At 39.5% G+C, this 14371-nt stretch overlaps 1 protein-coding gene, 1 long non-coding RNA gene and 1 other non-coding gene across 4 annotated transcripts in view; 2 read left to right on the forward strand and 1 right to left on the reverse strand.

The window, feature by feature from the left end:
• Window positions 1-2718, reverse strand: part of LOC138011671 (uncharacterized) — a 16279-nt gene extending 13561 nt beyond the window's left edge. The window contains exons 1-2 of the long non-coding RNA XR_011124769.1: window positions 2592-2718; window positions 552-1017 (exon numbers count right to left, since the gene is read on the reverse strand). This is a non-coding gene — a long non-coding RNA (uncharacterized lncRNA). The remainder of the gene's footprint in view (window positions 1-551; window positions 1018-2591) is intronic.
• The window catches only part of LOC138011670 (uncharacterized), a 30474-nt gene extending 17174 nt beyond the window's left edge, over window positions 1-13300 (forward strand). The window contains exons 1-5 of one of the 2 annotated variants that reach the window (XM_068858789.1): window positions 3909-6267; window positions 7630-7871; window positions 8401-8542; window positions 9628-10151; window positions 13016-13300. In XM_068858789.1, the coding sequence (XP_068714890.1) occupies window positions 5973-6267; window positions 7630-7871; window positions 8401-8542; window positions 9628-10151; window positions 13016-13135 (1323 nt within the window). In that variant the 5' untranslated portion in view covers window positions 3909-5972 and the 3' untranslated portion in view covers window positions 13136-13300. Of the gene's footprint in view, window positions 1-3908; window positions 6268-7629; window positions 7872-8400; window positions 8543-9627; window positions 10152-13015 lie in introns of those variants that run through there. The other variant, XM_068858788.1, reaches the window with a different exon arrangement.
• Window positions 10758-10830, forward strand: Trnaa-ggc (transfer RNA alanine (anticodon GGC)). Its single transcript has one exon. It is a non-coding gene; the product is annotated as a tRNA-Ala (tRNA).
• Window positions 13301-14371: the final 1071 nt, after the last annotated feature.

The raw sequence follows: 14371 nt of genomic DNA on the forward strand, positions 1-14371 counted from the left end.
GATCCACTGATAGTGGATTCTTATCAAGGCGAATGAACATTGGCCGACTGTTATCAGTTGAGAAAAATGAAGGGTAAACGAGAATTAGCCAAAAATGAGAGAGAAAGGCGGGACGGTCGACCATGGACTACGCGGGTAAGATCCTCGGCCAGAAAAACTATAAAGGGCATCATGAAGTAACTTGGGAAGAACAGATTCCTTCAAAATTCCATCTGCAAATTGTAGGAATTACAAGTCTTCTTGGGTAAGGACTATAACCAGTAGGGTCCATCTCATAAGATTTGGTAGTAAATCTCATTCTTTGAAAAGAGTGGAAGACTATCCCTGGTGTTGTGGTCGCCATTCCCTCCCACCCCCCACCCCCCAAACTTCATTGTAAATTAGTCTTGAAGAGCCCAGTCGGGGTGCTTACCAAAATGGGATAACTGCAGTGATTCTCGGCAGGAAACGTTCTTCATGCAAAAGACACTCCCCTGCCCTAAATGAAAGGTGCTTTTTCATTTGCAGTTAATCAGAGACCTTTTTTCCCAGATACGTGTGCGTCCACTTACCAAGTTCTTCGACAAATCAGAAAATCATCCATTCACGAAGTGTCCAACCCCATAGACATGGATATTGACCCAATGCACCTTTACGAACTAATCGACGTTCCCATAAGACATTTCTCCAGGGGCTCTGGCATGACACTAGGAAACGCACTTATTGCATCAAGCCTCAAAAATCATCGATCCATCAGTCTTGGGCAGCATGTGTACAATCTCGTTAAAGAGATACCTGCAACTTGCTTTGCCAGCGACGGTACCAACGATGGCCACAATACTGGTATGACTGCAGGCTATCACAGCGATGGTAATTGCACCACCACCGGTAGTTGTATTGTTGAAAGGAGGACAGAAATATCTCAGCATGAAATTCCTACGGAAGATCCTGTTTATTGCACGTAGGAGCGACCATATAAAGATATCTCGAAATCGACTTCTGAGTGTTGATCTTATGAATCTTTAGTGGCCTACAAAACTAAAAGAAAAATACGCAATAAAAATGAGTTAATAAGAACAATACTAAATTAATTAAGTAACAATACATGAGGAGGCTCTAAAATGGTAGAATATTCTGTCGTGAAAGATTCAGTTTCCGGCTCTCAAGATATTGATGAAAAGTTGTCAAAATATGAGTTTGTCTGCTGTTACAGCAAAAGGGAAAGAAATAGTACGAAAAATCCACTCGATGAATGTGTAGTTCTGCTTAGAACCTCTATTTTCGACAGTAATGACGGGTGTTACAAGCTCTGAGTGCCAGCAATGTTTAAAATGTTCAATAAGCCTTCTTCTTTAATCGTAGACAGAGAGTAATTAAAATGATATAATCGTACTTCGGACCGACCCTCACAACCAACTTTCAACGTTTCTTGTGTGCAAAAGGAAAAATATAGTTTAAAAAGAATCTAACAAATAGTTCATCGTTACCAAGATCCAGTGGAGTATTCTCCCCCAAAATTTCAGTTACGATTGTAACCAAAGAGTTGTATCCTCGTGGGAAGACCAGGTTTTGATATTCTAAATTAATCTTGATGAGTGCAGTGAAAATATTCAACACCTAACATCCCAATGATGAATTGATCGCTGTTGTCTGATTTAAAAGGATTAAGTTGTCTACTTTGAGACAAAAAATAAGATGAGTGGGGAAAATATCCGAGAATGGCATGCCAGAATAAACTTTTTAAAAAATATTGGTTTACCTGGATTAAGGTAAAAACACCACCGTTGGAAATATCTGGGAGTTGACGTTTCGAGTGTTCGCCCTTCGTCAGAGCGTTCGCCCTCCGTCAGCCGTCTGTACTTCGCTACGTAGCCTGCACACAGGCTCTCCGTGCGCCGAACGGCACAAGGGCTTGGGAATTGGAGCAAACAATTCCCCAGCTGTTGAAAGCGCGCCATTCAAACGCATGGAGAGCCTGTGTGCAGGCTATCCTCAACGGGCTCATTATGAAGGCTCACAAAGTGTCCCTCTCTCAGGTGGCTATAAGCTCAATTGGTAGCCGGATCACATGCAAATGATTGGCAGATGCCCTGAGTGGTGTGAATGACGACGTAAAATGGTGCTCTTCTGCTTACTTATGTCGAGAAATGCAAGCCCAATTTTGATATCCAAAACGAAGTGTCTCTTTAAGTCTAAGCATCTCCTACCTATTTCAAACAATACGGTAAGGGTAAAGGGAAAGGAAAGGAAAGGAACTTTATTTAAGTGTCTAATCTTCTAGCGCTGTAGAGCACTAATCGGAGACACTGTAAATTTAAATTAACAAATTAACGTAAATGAAATCAAATGTTGGTTTTTGAGGAGAGGGGAAACTGGAGTACCCGGAGAAAACCTCTCGGTGCAGAGTAGAGAACCAAAAAACTCAACCCACATATGACGCCGAATCTGGGAATCGAACCCGGGCCACATTAGTGGGAGGCGAGTGCTCTCACCACTGCGTCATCCCTGCACCATCACTGCGCCATCACTGCGCCATCACTGCGCCATCCCTGCACCCCATCAAAGATTAGCGTTATTTTTAGCTTAGGGTAAATGCAGCTGTTTATCCTTACTTGAGAAGCAGCATTTGGGAGACACCTTGTGACGTTAATTATCTGCATTCTCATTCATGTTAAGGACGGTGCCTACTATTGTTATTGCGCATACCTTCTGCGCATCTCCAGATACTCGGATTTCCTAGCTGTAGTGTTTACTAATGCAGGGATATTTTTGCGCGGTTAAAATTTATGCGGAGAACACAGAACTTAGCAAGGCCTCTTGGTATTCAAAAAGAAAATTGGTCGTAACCATGAATTTTTCAGAGATAATTAAGCTTTAATTTGGAAAGGAACGCCATACATTGCTTTGTGTTATAAAGCTTTTTGCTAATATTGTTGATTAATTATCTTTGAAAAATGAGTGGTTACCCCCAATTTTCTTTTTGGATTTTAATAACACTTGTTGAGATCTGCTTTTCCCGCATATTCTTAAAACCGCGCAAAAATACCTTTGAATTAGTAGGCACCGTCCTTAAAATTGGGGACTTGAGAACAGCAAGGGGACACTTCGTGACGCTTATTGAAATCCGCGTGCATCTCAATGCTTGTTTTTTTTTTTACAGATGGAAAAAAAATCCACGACGAACTTCTCCATATTTCGATGTCGCAATTTTCTTTTCTCCAGTGACTTTATGTCCTAGTATTAGTAAGATAAGGAAATTAGAAGACAACTGGACCGACAAAAAGGAAGCCAGAAGTTGCAGCCTTTTCAAAATGTACCTACAGGACCTAGTATAAACCGAAAGGACGCCTTTCCTTCAAGCCATACCAATCTCTCTTAAATTCCAAAACATTTGATAATTTTCTCATGTCTTTGCACTTAATGCAGCAAAAATCTAATTCGGCAAACGTGCTAAAAGCTCTTATCGATCCAATTGAAACATTCGTGTCAAGCCCCCATCTTTTTTCGAGTATGGTAATCCTAAATCGTACGTCCGGAGCAATGATGTCCCCACCCATAGGCAGAAATCATTCCACGCGTGCGAAATTCTGTATCTCCACTGAGTCATGTAGCAGCTCTCGTAACGTATAATGTGATTGGCTCGCTACCCTAGCCAAAAACAAAAGACTAAACAATTGAAACACAATAGCAGCTTACGAGAGATGCTACACTACTGTCTCCTCTTGCCCCTGTTTTGTGCTGTGTTGAAATGCCCCAAATTAGATGCGCGCGGATTTCAATAAGCGTCACGCAAGTGTCCCCTTGCTCTTCTCGCCAACTTCAACATCACTCATGTCGCGGAATACAGACAATTTACGTCACAAAGTGTCCCCCAAATGCAGCTCTTTAAGTAAGGATTAACTGCTGCATTTACCCAAAGCTAAAAATAACGCAAACCTTTACGCTTACCTTATTGTTGAAAATAGGTAGCAATTGATTAGACTTAAAGGGACACTTTGTGTTGGATGTCAAAATTGGGCCTGCATCTAATTAGGTTCTAGTGTTCATTAGTGTTCATTGAAACCTTCTTGATGAGTGTAACGATATCGACGAAAATGGAAAAGATCATCCGAACAACAATATCAGAAACGGAGGGTAGACAGCAACATTTATTCTACGAGCCTCATTTGGTTGGTATCATTGACACGAGTTTACAACTTTGTACGTGTATGTTTTCCGAACTTTCGTTATTGAGACGAGATCTACAACTTCGTTTGGTGGTAATATTTGGCTAGAGCCGAGGAACATACGAGGATAAGTGGATGTCAAGGCTTCATAACACAGCAAAACCTCGTCCAGATTACATGAAGAATTGCGTGCAAGATCATGATCATTTTACACGACGGAACAAAGTTCCTGAACAAATCCAAATATTGTACTTCAGAATTTAGCAGGCAACTTGTCATGTATAACAAACTGTGAAACAATATCATATTTTTACACCTCCCCTAACATTGCTGTAAAGATGTCCCAGATAAACTGCAAACGATTTCGAAGAAATCATCTTGAATTTAAATGAAATTCTTGCGTGCATTGCTTTGTATTCGTAAAATGCGTCCAGTTAGATCATTTAAGAAACAAAGAAGATGAACACAGCTCTACCAGCAAAGCATTCTTTCTGTTATAATTACTGTAAATTGAAGCAATACAGAAAAGCTCTGTGAATAGTGACTGATTCCCTTTAAGGTATTCAACCTCGTAAATGCTTTTGATGAACATCAATATGAGCTCGCCAAGACAAATTAGAAAAAAAGAGTTGAGTTACATCTAAATTAGTGTGGTTAGAAACCTCAGTGATCTTTTTTCCATTATGGAATAAATCTGGATGTTGCTCTTTTAACCTTTTACCTGAAAACGTAATGCATTCAGTTTTGAAAGGGATTATAGTAACTAACCATTTCCTAGCCCAGTTTTTGCCGAATCGGCAGGCAAGTCAACAACTTCAAAAAGCGAGATATCATCAGCACAGAGTAAACACTGAGACTGAAATCGTCTGTAATATCATTAACATATATTAGAAAAAGCAAGGGCCTAAAGGTTGTGCCTCGTGGAACACCTGAATCAATTTCGTGCCAGTCAGATGATTTACCATCTATAACAACTCGTTGTTTACGATTACACAAATAACTTTCAAACTGTTTTAGCAAAGACCCCTATATTCCTGTTGATTGACTCGAGCTTAAAAAGAAGCCAGACCGTTATGTCAAACCTTATCGAAAGTTTTGCTCATATCCAAGAACAACATCTGCATTAAGCCTAAATCCTAATAAGCCTAATAAACCATGACCTTTTCCATTATTTTATAAAGAAAAAACAAAAGGGCTACCGGACGATAATTAACTTTATACTGACGGCCATCTTTCCTAAACAACGGGATAACATTAGCAAGCTTCCATTGAAGTGGATAAACGCCTGCAGATAATCAAATGTTCAAAAACTTTGAAAATGACGATGCAATGCCACTAGAACAAATTATAAGAACACAGTTCCCGATACCATCAGGTCCACATGCCTTACTAATATCTAAAAATATTCAGAAGATCAAAAACCTCCCTTATCGGACAAAACATCACTAGTAGTAAAATACTTAGCATTCTTGAAGACATGTAAAGCTGCCGTTGACTTTTCCTTACCCCGAAATTGAATACTTGTGACTCAATATTTTCCAGTGATATTGTCCAGGTAGTCAAGACTTCCTTATACGAGGATACCTTAGAATAACAACACTTGATTCAGTGACACTGCAGTGAGAGAATATTAGACTTTCCATTTTTTCACAAGTGACGAGTTCGTGTACCTTCACGGTTAGATCGACAAAACTTGTACTTAGAGCGCAATAATTACAGGACGTTCCGGTCTGATTCAATTGGGACCTTAATAATCCGTGGTGAACAGAATTATTCTTCAATTGTTTGAGCGCCAGTAGCACTGAAGTTGGAACTGGATTTCAAAGAATGGCTTTTTCTTGCATCCTCGTCTTGCTCTTGTCTGGTTCATACTTGATGGTTCAAGGAACGCAAATACAACTCGTCCGAGAGAAAATTCAACCGGAAGACGACATCCTTCTGCTAAAAGACTCTGCTGAATGTCCTAAGGTCGCAGACCAATTCTCTCCTAAATGCAACAAATTTAGCGCCGCACCGCTTGGCGCAGGGTGCTGGTGCCAATGTGAGACATCTACTGGAAAAAACACATTCTTCGAGCCTAACAACACCTGTGTTCCAGTCACTTATGCTCGTCAGACGTCAGGTAGGGGAAATAATACAGGGACTTTCAAGAGGTTTTTTTTTCTAGAAGGACGAACCTTACTTTTCGTTTTCTAAAAGCCTCGTTAATCGTAACCTGGTTTGAGTTCTCTGAGTTTGAGCGGCACTCTTAAAACTGTTGAATATTTGATACAGCCACGGGTATCGCTAGAACACCATCACACGTCAGAGAGTCCCGTTACCGATCAGTGCCTGGCAACAAATAATTTCTTTTCCAATTGACTTCAAAACGAGTCCAAGTGCGACATGCAGTTCTCCGAAAGGCTATCGCGATTGGTTCAGAAAACAATGGACACAAAGAACGATACAAAAGAAGCAATGGACCATAGGTCCTAAAGGAATCCAATGAAATTAGAGGTTATAAAGAGCTGCGTCCTCACAGGCGACATAAGGCGAATTCAACCCGCTAAATTGACTCATACAAATAATGCTTTATATCCCTTTGAACTATGTTCCTATCTTGGCAAATTGCCAGGACTACATTTTCATTTATAATAAAGTTTCTATATAACGCGCGCTCTCATTGGTTTAAAAAGCGTGCTTTATGAGAGTACAAAGCAGGAACAAACGAAAGCCCACGCCATCATCCGCAGAAATGGCAGACGAATTTCCGAAGTTTTCCTTGAAGCTGTCAGTTAAAGGCTTGCTCAGATATTCTGTCAAGTGCTTTGGATGGAAAATCTCAGCCGTCGCCCGGTCCAGCAGTTCTTTCAAGCTCAGAATGTCCTCACGCTGGAGTTCTTCATTTACAAAATTCCCAACAGATTTTCAGATTCCAGCCGCAAGCAATAAACAAAATGTTTTCTAATTGTCATGTCGGAAACATGAAGGTTTTCATGGGCAACAATTCGGCCGGTTTTCACTGAACTTAATTATTTAGATCCTCTTTTTTGCTGTTTTTTACAGACTGAAACCGAACATTGAGGCACTTGTTTTTCCATAAATTCGAATTTTGTGTGATTTCTGTCAAGCCACTTTCCAAATGATTGATTTTTTGACAAGCCTTCGTTTCATTAACCAATTAAATAATTTTAAACATTCTTACAAGCGCTCTGATTGGTCGAAATTAGCGTGCTTTATCAGAGTATAAAGCACTGTGCTGACGACACCTCAGTTCGCCACAAGCAACGCGCGCTTTGAAAATAAAGTAGAATTTTTGAAGAAAATTACTTGTTCTTTATCATAAAACAAATAAAGAAGCCTTGACTGTGCTCTGTTCTGTTATAAAGCACGCAGGAAGCGGCTAGAGCACGAAAGAAGTGTAGGGGGATACACGAGCCGATAGGCGAGTGTTTTTCCTTACTTCTTGAGTGCTCTAGCCGCTTCCTATTTTCTTCGCCAACAGGATGCAACATACTATTTGCTGGCGAGACGACAGAAGGCTTATTGACATTTTTTCCATCCACTGGAATCAATCAAAGAGCTGTCATGGTGCCTGAAAATAAAACATGCAGCTTACAATATGGCGGCAACTTGTATTTGCAGTACCTCGATTGCGACGGATCCTGGAAAGAGATATCACACCAATCAGCAAATGACAGCTTGGAGGTGACCCCGGGTTGGTCGATAAGGCGTCTACAAATCAGGGTGAGTATTCTAAACAGACAAACAAGGAAAATCTGAGAATCGAAGTGCTTCTGAGTATGATTTTTATGTATTTCCTTTGAGAAGTACGCACTATTTAAGCGTATTTAAATTAACCTAGAGGGCTTATTAAAGAAACGTGTTAGACAATGCAATTAAATGACCGCATTCCAGCTTTTCTTCGTAATAGTATTGCCTAGCAGTGACGTGGACATCTCAAATGTGAAATCTTTTCTCTCCCGTAAGACGTGCTTTTCATTCCGCCCTTCCATATCAAACGCCAAACGCTTGCAATTTGGCAGTTTGATGAAGTTTTGGCGAGATTTTCATTGCCCTCTCTTTCACTGGATCACGTTTTAATAAAGATTCTTTTGTTCTTCCCTTTCATAAAACCGGTCATTTCGCTAAATTATTGGGAATGGGTTTTTTGCTGTCCAGAGAACAGACGGTAGTAGAGTTTTGTACAGGATTCTAAAAAGAGCAGCAATAAAATTTGATCATGTTTCTGGTTTTTCCTTTTTTTTTTTCTCAGTCTAAACCTGGCGCCACATTTTTTCCGAACATCTCAGGTCGTATTCTCCGAATGGCAGTGCAATGTCGCCATTTAAATAACGTCAACATTTCTGCTAACAGTTCCACATGTGCGATGTTCAAGGTGGAAGGAAGAGTTACATGTAAGCTAAAGGTTATTAAAAATAAGAGAAAAGTGATTGAATGAAAGCGAGAAAACAGTTAAAATACTCCTGAGGAATTCCAATGGATTTTTTTTTAATCAATTGACAAGTATTCAATAATTAATTAATTATTTATTTATTTGTTTGTATATTTATTTATTTATTTATTCGTTTGTTTGTTTGTTTATTTATTTATTTATTTAAGTTTTTAAGTGGAATGACCACGTAGAGCAAGCTATTGAAAAGGCCAACAGGAGACTGTATTTCCTAGTCCAGCTGAGAAGGGCTGGTGTGGGGCCGAAAGCCAAATTAAATTTTACTGCACGGTTATACGACCTGTTCTTGAGTATGGGGCTCAAGTGTTCCATCACAAACTTCAAGATTACCTCTGTGAAGAATTTGAGGGTTCAGAAACGGGCTTTCTGCGCCTGATATTCCATACCAGCTCTGTCTAGATAGTTTTGAATTGGAGAGCTTAAGCGTCCGACGTGAGAAGCTGTGTTGCAAACTATTCAATGAAATATCTGATGAACAAAACAATCTCCACAGCCTTCTGCCTCCAAGATATCATTCATTATACAATCTCAGGCGGCAAATAACTTTTAGCCTGCCAGGTTTTAAAACTGAACGTTTTAGAAAGACATTTATACCTGCAATGTGCAGCCGTCACAATCCAGCGCTGCCAATTTAACACTACGTATTTACACTAGCATAATTTTAAATTGTATATAAGACTTTTCTAATATTTTTTGTACATAGTTATACAATTCAGCCTCTGGCTGCGATTTAATTATTTCAATAAATCTATCTATCTATCTATCTATCTATCTATCTATCTATCTATCTAATAGTATCTATCTATCTATCTATCTATCTATCTATCTATCTATCTATCAATCAAGATTGATGCAGCCCTAGTCATATTGATCACAAGAAAAGGTTCTTGAGTCTCCTACAATTGATAAAAATTTGTCTCAAAGTGATAATACTATAACCTCCCGTGACGGTTGCACTCATCGACTGAACCAGGCCAAAGCGAAAAGATTTTCATGTTTGACATGACCCATGATTTTTCTTTTCTAAAGGTCCTCTTCCCCAGCAAAGTCCCACGGGCCCCTCGGCTACTTTGCCAAAGCCAACTGCAGGTGAATTAATGATCTCAGAAGCAATGCTTCCTTTACTAGCGACAACCAAGCAAACGTCTAGAGCAAGAGAGTCTCCTACAAAGCCACCTACGGACCCCACGGCTACTTTGCCAAATCCAACTGCAGGTGAAATGATGATCTCAAAAACGACGCTTTCCTCAATAGCGACAACCATGCAAACTTCTAGAGCAACAGAGCCTCCTACAGAGCCACGTACGGACCCCTCGGCTACTTTGCCAAATCCAACTGCAGGTGAAATGATGATCTCAAAAACGACGCTTTCTTCAATAGCGACAACCATGCAAACCTCTAGAGCAACAGAGCCTCCTACAGAGCCACGTACGGACCCCTCGGCTACTTTGCCAAATCCAACTGCAAGTGAAATTGTGATCTCCAAAACGGCGCTTCCTCCACTAGCGACGACCATGCAAACTTCTAGAGTAACAGACCCTCCTAAAGACAAGGTATGAGACCTAAATACCACTGATTAGTCAATTTAAACCATTATCATCAGAATCATCATTATGATAATAATTTTTTTTGAAATTGTCTGAGAGATTATTAGTGAAAGATTTCTCTTGCCAAAAAGCAGGATGTTGGCGAAAATTGACTCCATACAAACAAGGTGCGCGATCGTCATTTGCGCAGATCATGTATCTTAGATGCGTCTGCACGTTAATGTTGCAATGTGAGCCTAATGATGCTTCAGTGTATATGGAGATGTATAGAATGGGGCATGATACATCAAGTAAGCAACATAATATTTCTTGATCAAAATTCCGGCGTCAGATGTCAACATTCCAAAGGATCGGACACAATATGATGAAGACTAACTTGACGCAAAAGAGGTTGAAAATTCTTCGAATTCTTTCTAATTTTCCCGTGAGGAATGAATTGATGAACGCTTCTCAACACAATTGCTAAAACTGCGTCCATAAGGACGGATCATAGCTTTACTTGATTTCATATCCACAGTTCAGTATATGAGTAATTTCATATATCATTTCGTTCATGGATTCATTCCTCACGGGAAAATTAGAACCAACAAATAATCAGCTCCCAACGTCAGTGGCTTCATAGCTCAGTTGGTTAGAGCGTCGCACCGGCATCGCGAGGTCACGGGTTCAAACCCCGCTGAAGTCCTGAATTTTTCAGGCTTATCCACGCAATTGCTAAATTTGCGCCCATAACTGCGAAGATCATGGCTTTACTTGATAACAATACCTAATTAGCAAGGCCTAATGCGCCATTTTAGCTCGGTATATGAAAGTCTACCCAATAAAACACACAAAGGACAATGGTAAGGAATTTATTGCCTTGATTTGAATACACAAAGGTACGTCACTCCGGTCCGCCTTAACGACCTCCTCAACCAATTTCGTCGGCCAGAAGTTCAAGCTCTCAACATTCATGTTTACGATATTTCAATTCAATGACTGGATTTTAGCTAAGTCGAACTTGAAGGAACATTGCTCTGTTGAAGGATCCTTGTTGTTCCTTGATATCTGCCACTCAGAGAAAGCCTTAAACGCCCACTTTGTTGCGTTCCTGGTCGCCTTTGAGATGCAGTCTTCCAAGTCTTTTTATCTTGCTCTTCTTTGGTGACCTAAACTGTCGTTTTGGAGGCATGTTGTCCGGCACGGTTCGAGAGCCTCAAAACACTTAACCAGAGCGTTTTTTACGCTTAACGGCAACCGTGAATATAATTTTTATACATCGCTGAATTACATTCCTCTGATTCTCAGGTGAACTGGACTGGCGCGTCTTCTTATGTAACACTAGGCAATAAGTTTTCTTCATTGTTCAGGGTGTTTTTCGATTCCCAGGCGAACTGAGCTAGGCCGCCTTTCACAAAGGAATAGTCTTTTTCCATCACGATTGGTCAAAGTGGCTATTGAATATGGAGAATTATTTTAAGCCATTTAAAACACGCGCAGTATGTGTTTCATTAGATACAAAAAGATATTATTAATTAGATATAAAACATCCCTCGGGTTTCGCCCTCGGGTTTCGCCCTCGGCCGGGTAGAAGGGTTAGAAGCAAACTGCAAGGATTGAATCGACTAAAGCGATGCGCGATGCTTCCTTTTGATATTTAAATCTGCGGAAGAAAAGAATATATAGATATTTCTGCTGCGAATTTAAGTCTGGACGGCTCATTCATAACAACGGATAACATATCGGTGAACATCGCTTAGTGTTTAATAATAAATTCAATGGGTCACCTAGCAATAGGAGTAGTTTTATCGGATCGAAAATAACGTGAATGTGTCGTATGCAGCGTAATATCAAAAAGAAACCAATGAGGCACGGGAGAGTGAAACGCTAGCGTAGCAAGAGAGAAAATTTGTGAAAAACCATTCTTGTAATTAATGTGGCTAAGGCAAAGAATCTGGGGACTATCACGTGACTATATTATAAACTGCGTATGTGTATTTAGAAACATACCAGGCAAAACAAATAATTTATGTTTTCACTTTTTACATCGCGTGTCATGCCTCCCCAGATTTTCAAATGACGTGGTACCCCTTCTGAATTATTTTCTTACACAAGGAATATACTTTGGGCCAAATTTGACGTTTCTCCCACTTCTTCCACTTCTGTAAACGAATCACCTAAAAGTGAAGCTAAACTGCCTCACTACCGGTCGTTTTTATTTGAAATGATTGAATCTCGCATTTGCATGGTGCCATTTCCCATTATGACGTTTTAAAACACTTTTTTGAGACCTTGATTTTCAGTGAAAAGACTTAAAATTTAGTATCAACTATGTTGATACGACGAAGTGGCAAATAGATCATAAGTTACTGTTGCGATTGTCTGTTTTTTTAGTATCTCATGAGCTTAGTGGCTAGCACTTTTGACGAACTAATGTTATACATGTCAGCTTATGAATCTCTGTACCGGCCCTGACCGATTCACGTTCTAAGTCAGTACAAAATAAATTTCGTACATTTGATCAGTAAAACGCATAGATTGTAATTTCACCACCATCATCATCGTTATCATCATCACCAAATACTGTTAAAACACGCCCCTCAACTCTCAAAGAGACCGTTACTATTTCTCGGCAATTGGGGTCACGATTTGCTATTCAAGTAATCGCACGGTATTTAAGGTATTCTCGGTTTTCACATGACGTCACGACCGCCATGTTGGTGCCCAGAACAAAGAAAAGGCGGCCATGTTGGTGCCCCGACCAAATCCTCCGGGCATTTAACTCTATTATTATGCAAACGCTTCCTTTTGTTTTCGTTGAAAAACATGGCTGTTGATCACGTGAGTGAAAACCAGCAATTTGTTAATTTTAATTTGCTCTTCGTTTCCAGGCTCCTTCGCCACAGCCGACCACACGGTATCTTGTTGACAACGCTTCACATTCCACTGACGTCACGGCAGGAATTACTGTCGGCTCTGTTTTATTTGTCATCATAATTGTTAGTTTATAATTTGGTCTTGTCGATGTTTCACCTCAAGAACACTAACAACAGCTGCAGATGGGCATGTCGTCAATGACGACTCATTAAGACGAACGAAAGCTGCTTCGCTTATATATCATCTGATTTATAAAGGGCTTGTAAGCTATGAAAATTAAACTTAGATGGCCGATTGTATGTCAATGTATGTCAATACAATGTTTTCGTTCACTGTTTTCGTTCAAGTTCGCAGAAAAATTTGACATTATACTCTAAGAAAAACAATCATGATTTGAAAATGGACACAATCTTTGGTCCGTATTATCTTGGATTTGTTGCTTGCCAAAGAACTGTTAACAATAAAAAGATTAACCTCAAACACAGCCAAATAGCGGAAACTCGTGAATATGGGGAAAAATGAAAGTCGATTTTGTATGAAATTGTATGTGCCTAGTCAGTGCGATTTTCAAAAAAAAGGAAAAAAAATACAACTTGGAGAAATTACCAAGGAAAATTAGTGTTAAAATACTTCATTGAAATAAATGTATATATATATGATATAAATATCTAATTGTTATCAGGTTTAAAGGATGTTGAAGTCAACATCCACAAAAAAATTTAGGTTTGAAAAGAAAAAGGTGCATAAAAAATATGACTATTTTCGAGCGCATAGAATCCAAAGATAAACACGACTTAATTTTGTCAACACATCGTCTATTTTCAATGAATAATTATTTTTCCATTGATAACTATGAAAACGACAAATTTTCAAGAGCAATTAGCCAGTATCAAAAGTACCATAACACTCTTTGTTTGTCACTACAAAATTTTGCTCCATTCAAAACACAGAGAATTTTAACCACGGAAGATTTGAGTTGGGTACAACATTTAGGCTATTGTTTATTTTGGTCTAAAAATTGACACTTATGACGCTGATAGGGGCAATGGACTCTTGTCGAGCCTGAGTCTGAAAAAGCCCCCACCTCCCTCAAACGGTATTGTAAATTAGTTCTGAAAAGCCCAGTAGGGGATGGTTAAGAATTTTCTTCTTGCACTGCTACAAAAATAGGATACTGCAGTGATTATCAGGGAATGTTCTTCATGCAAAATATGTATAAGAAGGTAACGCTATAGGGCGTTTCGCTGGATTCAGAGGCTCAAATCTTGAAGTTTCACATCGATTTAATATCAAACACGCACTACTCACTGTAAATACAACAACTCGAACGAGAACGAACTACGAACTCACATGATTCGCAAGACGTGTTA

This window comes from Montipora foliosa, chromosome 7, assembly GCF_036669935.1.
Source record: "Montipora foliosa isolate CH-2021 chromosome 7, ASM3666993v2, whole genome shotgun sequence".
In the NCBI taxonomy this organism is placed as follows: Eukaryota; Metazoa; Cnidaria; class Anthozoa; order Scleractinia; family Acroporidae; genus Montipora; species Montipora foliosa.